The following is a 9758-nucleotide window of genomic DNA, read 5'->3' as shown; positions in this document are numbered from 1 at the left end:
CATTCACTGGCTGTTCCTCACTCTCTTCCTCATCCATCCCATGCCTCCCTTTAATCCTGATCACTCACCATTTGCCTGCACCTCTACATTTCCTCCTCCAGTCTCCTCATCCCCTTCCCCTTTTTTTCTTCCTGCTCTGCTGCCTTTTCTTGTTTCATTTTTCTTTCCTCTTTACTAATTTTTGAGTCAATTTTTTTCCCAGTTTTCCACATCTATACCTGCTCTAGTTTCTCCCTTCATTTTACAGGGTTTTTCCTCTGTTTGATCTTGCTTCCCATTTTCTCTCCTGATTGTTTGCCTCGCATTGCTCTTTCTCTGCTCATCCTATATTAGAGGACTAACTCGTTAAAAGGTTTAAGGAGAAAATGGCTTCGTTCTGAATGCATCTTCATTTAATGATTGCCAAGTGTTCTTTTTAATGAGGCTTTTTTTTTTATATAATTTCAGGTCTTAAAAATCAGCTTGATTGGCCATCGGAAACGTGTTCTGGCATCTTTGGGAGACAGGCTTCACGAAGATCCTCCTCAGAAACCACCTCGATCAATAACCCTCAGGGTGAGTTCCCATGAAAATTTGTTTGCATTACTTGACAAGTCAGCCAGCGTTTCATAAGAGTCACATTAAAACAATGTCTGCTTTGAGTGGGGGTTCAGCTTACCTCACTTCAGAGTTGTACAATATGGATGTCTTAGGCTGACCTGCTCAGGCACACCTCTCCATATAGCTGTAGATAAATTGACATTTTCACAGGGTGATTCATCTGACCTGTTTCAGATGTCTGCCTTAGGATGAGATAAATAGTATCTTAGAAGTACCTCTTTGCTCAAGAAACTAGCTCAGGACCAGGTGTGTACATGCTGCACGTCTACTTTTGCCCACAGGAATCCCAGCCCGGCCAATCGATATTGCAGGAGAGTTAACATTTTCCTTTCATGTTTTTGAATGCTTGCACTTACTTTTCAGACATATGCTTTAGGCTTTCTTTAAGGAGAACCTCTCGAAGTTGTCGAGATATAAATGCCATTAAGATGTTTCTGTATATCAAAAGTTTCATTATGTTTTTAATTTTCATCTGTATTCCCTCTTTCAGAAGCCTTGTTGCAATGTCCCTGGGGTTTTTTCACTCTTGAACACATTTAATCTCCTTTCATTACACCACCTTCACTTGGTTTCTCCAATCCAATGCCTTTGCTTGCTTGCTGTCTGCTACTCTTACTGAGTTGTGGTCTGATGACCCATTCCTACTGTGTTCTGTCCAAGGGAGTTCATAGCAACGCTTTATATTTTGATATTTTAGGTCACACCTTTTGCATTTGATTGTATCTGATTATTTTCATGGAGCTGCATTTCTGACTGGAATCTCATTTGGGATTAAATTTCAAAATGTCAGAGAGTGTCCGTGCTTCCAGGTTAAATTTCCCAGTGTAAAGAGAAATACAGAAAGACAGAATGAGGGCTTATTTTAAAGTACACTTATAATTCCTGTGGCCAGCCTGTTTTCACCCTGCTTATTCTCAGATGCCACATACAGACATTTTAGATCTGCCCCCCACCTTCCCCTTAATTAACCTATTCCTAATGCTCTATTAGAAAAGGTCTGACAGTCTGTAATGTGCTTCAAGGCACATTGCACAATGTTTTTCTTGTATTTTATTTCTGGCGTATTGTGTGAATGATTCCTGATGCATGGCAGGTGTTAAAACACTTCCAGGAAAGAGAAATCAATTGAAAGTCACACTTTTTAGCTTGATACCTTCAGTACTCTGGACTGGAGAATTAATTCCTCTTCAGCAGGTGGAAAGTTTCCACAGCCAGCGTTCTTGGTCAGGACTGTATATTCTCAGCTAATAGTGAAGGGAAAACTGGATGTCCTCCATCTGTAGTCAGAATGATAAAAAGTTTGCTGCTCCACAACTAGAGCTACTGATGCAGGCCAGTGCTTAATGTCATTTATCATGTCTTGGTATTGGAGTCTTCACAGAGAGTCCTAAAGAGGAGGACATGCGTTTGGAATAAGGCTTTCTTTCTCATCAGGTGCTTCTATGCCATTTCACATGAAATAAAGACATAGTGTTTATTTTGTAGTCTGCAATAATTTGTACCTTGAAAATTGGTTTAAATAAACTGTCTGCTGCTGCTAGAAGGTTGATTTATATAGAATCAAAGAATGGTTTGGATTGGAAGGGATCTTAACCATCAACTTGTTTCAACTGTCTTTGCCATGGATAGGGACATTTTCCACTAGACCAGGCTGCTCTATATCAGTAGAAAAGGTAGTTTGATGTTTAAAGAGTCTACTCTTAAGATCTTAAGCTTATCCTAAAATGGATAGTGCTTCATCTCTTTTGACTGGGTTTGTGTTAGGTTTTAAAGTATTTCAAAAGAAAAGGTTAAATATTGAGGAAAAGCAAAAAAAAAATTATCCTCAAAATATGTTATTCCCACAATGACTGTGTACTAAGGAAAAGTTATTTTGACTTCAAAGTCAAAAGTTAGAAATTACTGGATCTCAGGTTACCTATGCAATCTTACTTTCCATCCTTGAGTAAATGATAATCTTTAATTACAGGACCAGTTTCCATGTTATTCATGGAAGCCTGTCCTCACACAGCAGTCAGCACTGGAAGCTGGAATTTAAACTGAAGGACCAACAATTTAGGATGAAAATTTGAAGAAGTGTTAGAATAGTAATGATAGTTTAATACAGGAATTAATTCACTAGAGAGAATTCCTGGGGTTAGGAACTGGTTAGACAAACATCTATGGGACATGAAGTGTGCCCAGGCAGCTTGGGGAAGGATCTCTTAAGCTCCCTTCCAGCCCTGACCTTTGTGGTTCCAGGTTGATATGACTGGCAGAACTGAGAGGTAGGGCTGAAGCAGATTTTGACAGTGAAATACCTGGTAAGGCATCACTGCAGGTCATGTATCCTGCATTCACAACAGGGTAGAAACATGGCATGAATACCTGGTGACTAATACTGGTGTAGTACTGAGGCCATGGTAGCCCCTGCAAGGGCCTCCATGCCTGGTCTGCAGGTTTGTTATTGAGATGAGGAGGTGGGTATGGAATGAGGAAGAGGAATGAAAGAAGAATGAGAGAGAGGCTTATGACTAAAGGAATAGCTGTAGCTATGAAAACACAGATTTATACCTGCTTTTGCCACGAAAGCCTTGGATAATGCTTGGTAAGTTATTTAGCTAATTGCATCATAAACAGTCGCTAATTATATGTTACCAACATTCTGCATATTTGACTGGAGTTTGATTTATACAAGTGTTGAGCACACAGTGCTGCAAATTACATCAATAGAAGTGGAGTTTGGGATACAAGCTCTTGGAAAATTGGGCAATAGATACTGTAATTGGGTATCCAACGTGACTGATACTTTTTAACCTTTTCTGTGTGTCTCAGGTCCCACACACTACAGCAGTGATTATAAAATCGCAGTCACAGGGTGTGGTGAAAATAAATTGACTGACATTTGTAAAGCAGTTACGAGCATCATGAACGTATTAGTCATCCTATCGTCAGAGCAGGGTTTGAATAGAGTTTGGGAAAGGGGTTTGGGGCCACAAAATGAGGTGAGAATAAAATACTGGCTACACAATAGCTAATGATAACATGGTGCTGAGTATATGGCAACGTGCTGCACAGTTGAGAATCCATCTGTGCTGTGAAGGACGACTTTGAGAAAATAGCATAAAATCATACCATTACATACTGTTCCATAATGCAGAGGCATGGTAATTCTTTTATTTCCTGACTTGGTATTTCTTCTCTATATTGCCTTTCCGGCAATTTTCCAGTCTAGATCTCACAGTGAATTTCCTCTTTATATGCAGTTTGATAAAACAGGGAAAGCTCGATGAGAGCTGAAATCTATATGTTCATTGCATGGTCACTTGTCACTTGATGAGCTGATGGTCTTATCCGTCTAATAACAGTGGATGAATCACGATTTGGAGCAGAGAGAGGTTACCTACCTGGCTGGAGCAGCAGGTAGCAGTCATTAGAGAGGATCTCGTTTGGTGCCCCTGTGCTCACGTTATTTTCAGGGCAGAGGTGTATGCACCATCCAGTCAGGCCCAGGAAGGGTAGGGTTTAGAGATTATGCCTCACCAGACCTCCGGAGCATGTGCAGACTACAGCTTTTCTGAAGCTTTTAACTGGGCCAAATGTAGGTGGATTTTTGTGAAGGAGGGAAAAAACTACTCCTAAGAGGAAAATACTCTTTTCTTTGCCCTGGGAAATGTCAAGTGCTTGTCTCAGATCATAGGAAAACTAGAGAATGTTAAAAAAATCCCAGTTAATTAAAAATTGCTAAACAACTATATTTCCCTAATTTTTTTCTGGTTGGTTGACTAAAGTCAATCAACATGCAAAATGCTAATCCATTATTGTGATTGCAAAGAATAATGTCATACAGACTCCTACACTCCAAATATTAACATCAGATGTTATTTTGACTTGAACACCTTTCCATTTGGAAGAGATTACAAGTCTGATTTCTTACACCAGATCTTGTTTCTTAACAGTGTGGAGTGAAGTACCTTGATGCTTTTCAGATCTGGGCTTGCTTCAACATAATCACACATGAATCATCCACTTTAATACTCTCTTGAAATAAAAGGCTGGTCTTTTTACCCTCCGTGCACACTGGAGCAAGTCTTTCCTTCTTCTGATATCTCCAGGTCCTTTCTTGTTGCTCAGTATTGAAATAGAGTATTACAGCAACAGGTTATTTAGAGAAGGTCTGCACTGTGTGCTCCTGGGTACATTTGGCCTCCAAAGAACTTGCTATCAGAGAAATCTCTGGCATCAGATAAATTGAGACCAATAACCTACATCATGAGAGGGGAACATATTTCCCCATTTGGTTGCTATGACTGTTTTGCTGCCCTCACTGGAGTGGTACACATGCAGACTCTCTGGCCAGTACTCTGTAGCTCTCTGTTTGTGCTGATGGCAGTTTCCAAGAGAGTGTTAAATGGCAGAGTTAGGCACCGATGTTCGTAGTTGGTATTTGAAAAAGAGATCCTGGTAAAATGTATGATCAGGAGGATTTGTTTATCTATTTATTAGATAGAGTTTATATACCGATTCAATGTTGCATTTGCACAGTCTGATACAAGGTTACAGTTCAGAACAGATAACAAGAAAAACCTGGTAAAACATTTGTACCCATGCTTTCAGGAGTTCTAGGAATTGCTGTTTAGCTGGGGTCTGGCACTTCAAGTTAGAATGGATGTTCTGCCAAACCTATAAAAATTGCAACAAAGTAGCTGTGTTGTGTAAATGGACATGCATTTCTTTCTTCCAGCCAGAGATGTTGCTAGAGTTCAAATCACTTTCACTGCTCAGAGCAGCTGCTCAGAAGTGGTGAGAATGCATTTCATCTTACAAATAGCTAGTCCTAAATCATGGCTTTATTTGGACCTTGACAAGAAGTAACTCACTGTTTTATCTCTCTAGCAGTCCTAGAAGGGAGTATGTATTACACAAGGAGGTTTTGGAGAGGAAATTTGCCACTAGTTCATGTAAATAGTGAATTATTTTTGCTTCCACATGCTACCTTAGGTAGCAAATCTCAGAAGTTTGTCCATAGTAACCACTACTGCAGAAATAGTTCCATAATTTTTTGTAGTGTGAGCCATTCAAATGTACTTTTCAATGTGTGGTTTGAAGTCAGCAATATGCTGTTCTCATGCTGCATTTTTCTTCTCTCTGTCCAGGAACCCAGTGGTAACCACACTCCTCCTCAGTTGTCTCCATCACTTAGCCAAAGCACTTTCACTACTGGTGGCTCCCTGGACGTTCCCCATATTATCATGCAGGGCGATGCAAGGAGAAGAAGAAATGAAAACTATTTTGATGATATTCCCCGATCAAAGCTGGAGAGGCAGATGGCACAGGTAGGACTACAACAGTGTTGTTAAGAGGCTATATCTAACTGCATTTGGTTACAGAACTAATCCTGACCAGAGCAGTGAGTCATATATGAAGGCTGAATTGTAAATTACAAAGATTGAGAATTTTTCCAAGCTGTCTGTTTCAGCTCTCTATATTTCAAGTAGTGTAAGTTGGTGTGTTGGTGTGTAATTTCTCCTGAGAGGCAGAGTTTTGAGTGTGTTTAGGTGCCTGGAGGCTGAGATGAAGGTAACTTCCAGGCACCAGAGCATGCAGTCTTCCCTCGGCACTGACTGCCTCTCATTTCTTTAAGATGGTACAGATTCCTCAACTTCTGAGCAACCTAGATAAAAATAAGCTGACATCAGTTCACTGCTGGAAACTCAGAGGACCTGGAGGGTGATGATTGCTGCATTTATTAATGGAGAGGGTCAGCATTCTGCAAAACTTTGTGATCCGGGGATATATTTTGAGTGTTTAAAAAGAAGGTTTGACTGTGCAAAATCTCATTTGAGCATTGCAACAGCACTAGACTCAACTGGATGTTAGACCAAATTGTTCATCAAAGACAGCCTGAAGTAGCCTCCATCTCTAATTTTTTTTCACCCAAGCAGTGAAAGAGTACTGATAATTTTAAATGAAGCATACATTGACCAGAGTGATGCCTTAGAATCATAGAACCATTTAGGATGGAAAAGGCCCTTCAGGTCATTGACTCCAACCATTAACCTAGCACTGTCATGTTCACTACTAAACCATGTCCCCAGGGGCCACACCTACGTGTTTTTTGAACACTTCCAGGGATGATGATTCCACCACTTCCTTGTACAGCTCGTTTCAATGCCTGACCACCCTTTCAGTGAAGAAATTTTTCCAAATACTCAATCTAAAGGACAGTAAATCATGCATGGACAGCCTGTTGGCAAAAATGCTTTAGAATAGAATGGACTCAGCTGTTTTTTGGTGGTACCTATGATGAAAGACAGCCAGGTCTTAAGCTGCGTGTTGGAAGTAGGTCTGTGATTTGCCATCAGAAGCAGATGGGCAGCCAGGGCAGTTCCTGGAGCGACTCACTCCACGAAAGAGTAGGTTGCTGCATGCTGCCCTACATGAGGCTTCCCAGCAGTGGCTCTGCCTGCCACAACCCAAAATAGAGTTTCTGTCCAAAATTCAACCTCAAAATAGAAACAGCTATGCAAATAACTGTGTTATAATGAACAAAAGGCTGCAGTCTGTCCACTAATTGCATGAACAAGAAGTAATTAAATAAACAAAACAAGGTGCAGCCATTACCTGGGAACACAGGAACAAATTGAATTCCATTTGGTCAGAGGATATTTCCAGGGAAGTGAAATTGCATTTGATTGGGTGAGGCTGTTGCCTTGTCTTTTTTTAATCGCCTAATTTTCTGCTATATAATCTTATTGTACAGAATTAAGGAGAAAGTTGCTGAGTGAATGAGCTTGTTTTCAAACTAAAGTCTGCTGGGCTTCTGTGGCAAGAACAAGGTTGAGCTGAAGTCAAGCAATGAAAAGCCCAGTTCTTAACATGAAAATATTTCTTTGAAGGTCATGAAATTTAGGTATTTGAGCATATTGGTTATGGCTGACTGGTTTGTCTACTTAGTTCATTTTATCACTTCATTCACAAAACCTTATTTTTGCTTCCTCTTTTAGTCACTAGCATTGAAGACAAAAACATCAAACAAACCAAAACAAGCAAAAAAACCTCATGCTAACAATTCTTTCTGTCTCCATCTCACTCTTTTTTTTTTATATTTGATGTCCTGATATTCCCAGGAGGTATGATATACTGTCATATCTGACACCTGGTGATTTTCTTTGTGCTGTTAAATACTGCATTTCCAGAAGGACTGTGATAAGTTGCATGTCCAAAGAGAAAACTGAGCAGTTATTACTTATACCAATCCAAACTGCTTTAAAACCGGTTAAATGCTGGGGTTTTAATTTTTTAATTTTTTTTGTGTCAGTGCCTTCTGTCTAACTTGAACCATGGAATAGAGCAGTCTTCCTTTGGGACTCCAAAGAGGAAAATGGATTCAGATGAAATCCATAAAACAGTGGTTTGTGTTAGTCCCTAAACTCCAATCTGTTTGAAGTCTTTCTCAGCTCTGCCCCCAAATTCTGCATTCCTGATGTATGTAAAATTCCCTTTGACTTTAATGGGAAAGTCAATGACTCCCTCTGGTGATCATTCTCAATAAATTGGACTCACCCCATTAAGAAGCTAATCAGGGATTTCTTCAGCCATTCTAGCCCAAAAATAGATTTTAAAATTTATATTTTGCAATATGCGCTTTGCTAAAATGAACTATATTGCCTTCAATCTTTTCTCCCAAAGCCCCTTTGAAATTAAAGGTAAAATAATTGTTTCTGGAACATAAAGGGGATCCAACTGATTCTTAACATGAGCCTTCTGCTTCATGTGTTGGGTATTTTTATCTATCTAGCGACTTTCTCCTTGCAGTTTGCTGGTTCCTTTGGCTTGTGTCAGATCAACAGCAACTTCTGAACTGATACCAGTCCAGCTTTCCAGCTAGAATACGTCTCACAAACAGAATGATCTAGAGGAATTATTGGAAATGCTTTGAGGAGATTGTCTTAACCCTTTCTTTGCTAGGCTGTTTGCATGCTGCTGTATGAATCTGCATGTTTACTGGATGCTATAGTACCTGGATGTGCATAAAGACATCTTGGATGCTGTGATGTTTTGAAAGTATTTTAGGTGTGCTCTTGATGATGAGATTAATGAGCTTTTTTATGGCCTTGAAGAGAGAGGGCGGCACAGTATTGTGAGCTTCTTCATTTTATTGTTATCATGAGCTTGACTTTATTTCACAAATGTTAGAATAGGACTATTTTTTGCCTCAATTTAAAATCTAAAATCTGAAGATATTTAGATGAAATAGTGAGATTGGATGTTTAAGTCTTTACTATGGTCTGTGTTTTCACTAAACTTTTACTGGGAGTCATCAAGCTTGTTGATCTTTGCATCAGATATCAACCAGTGTTTGTTAAAACAATGAGAACAGCAGTTTAATTCTATTTTCCTTTGATCTGCTAGATGGCCTTAAACAGTCCTCTAAACCGTAATCAAATCTGCTTGTAAGTAATACAAGTCTTTGTTTCCTGAAGGAAGCACTGATTTAAATTTACTTAATGTGGGTGGGTTTGTCTCAAGGCCAGTGTGTACCTTCATTTGCAGTTTCCTAGCAGACTGTGACCTAAGAGGGGAAAATCCTACTATAAAAATGACGCTAACCAGTTTAGATTCCTCACTGGAATAGGTTTGGTCATCCAACTCTCCAGCTGGTCATCCGGCTTTGAAAGTCTTTGACGTCTGGGTTGTATAAGTCACAGCTGCCAAAATGGTAATACAGAAGGTTGTGAGATGGTTTGTTTAATAAAAAAAAAAAAAAGGAGAAAAAAAATCCAGAAAGGAATGAGTAGTCTGAGTCATCTTTGACTGTGGATATTGAATTCTGAGCCTGCAAACTGTAGGTTAGTATGATCAAATTAACGTAGTTTAAAATAGCTGAGGTTGTTCTTAAGATTGCCTAAACCTTTAAAATAGAACTGAAATCATACAGGCAAAGCCTGAGTACTTTGGAAACAAGATCAATAGGAGGAGACGCATTGAAGGGAATGGGCTCTTCATTTGCCCCTGAAATATTTGCAGGGAAGAGCTTTGAAGGTTAAAAGGAATAGCTATGTTCATTAAAATGCACCAATAAAAAATAGAATTTGCAGTGCTCCGGGCAGCAGAGAAGTTTTAGGTACTAGCTGCAAGTACATTCCAGACTACCAGCTCTGGGACTGTGGCTGTTG

General features: G+C 39.6%; 1 protein-coding gene across 1 annotated transcript in view; it reads left to right on the top strand.

Moving 5' to 3' along the window:
* Positions 1-447: 447 nt before the first annotated feature.
* Positions 448-9758, top strand: part of LOC103800425 (ankyrin repeat and sterile alpha motif domain-containing protein 1B-like) — a gene marked incomplete at both ends in the record, with an annotated part of 42231 nt that continues 32920 nt past the window's right edge. Inside the window, 2 exons of the mRNA XM_009072799.1 lie at positions 448-555; positions 5736-5915. Coding sequence (XP_009071047.1) covers positions 448-555; positions 5736-5915 — 288 coding nt within the window. The remainder of the gene's footprint in view (positions 556-5735; positions 5916-9758) is intronic.

The sequence above is a fragment of the Acanthisitta chloris genome, unplaced genomic scaffold, assembly GCF_000695815.1.
Source record: "Acanthisitta chloris isolate BGI_N310 unplaced genomic scaffold, ASM69581v1 scaffold30544, whole genome shotgun sequence".
Taxonomy (NCBI): domain Eukaryota; kingdom Metazoa; phylum Chordata; class Aves; order Passeriformes; family Acanthisittidae; genus Acanthisitta; species Acanthisitta chloris.
Note: the sequence above shows the minus strand (reverse complement) of the source record. Positions and strands in the feature narration are given on the sequence as shown.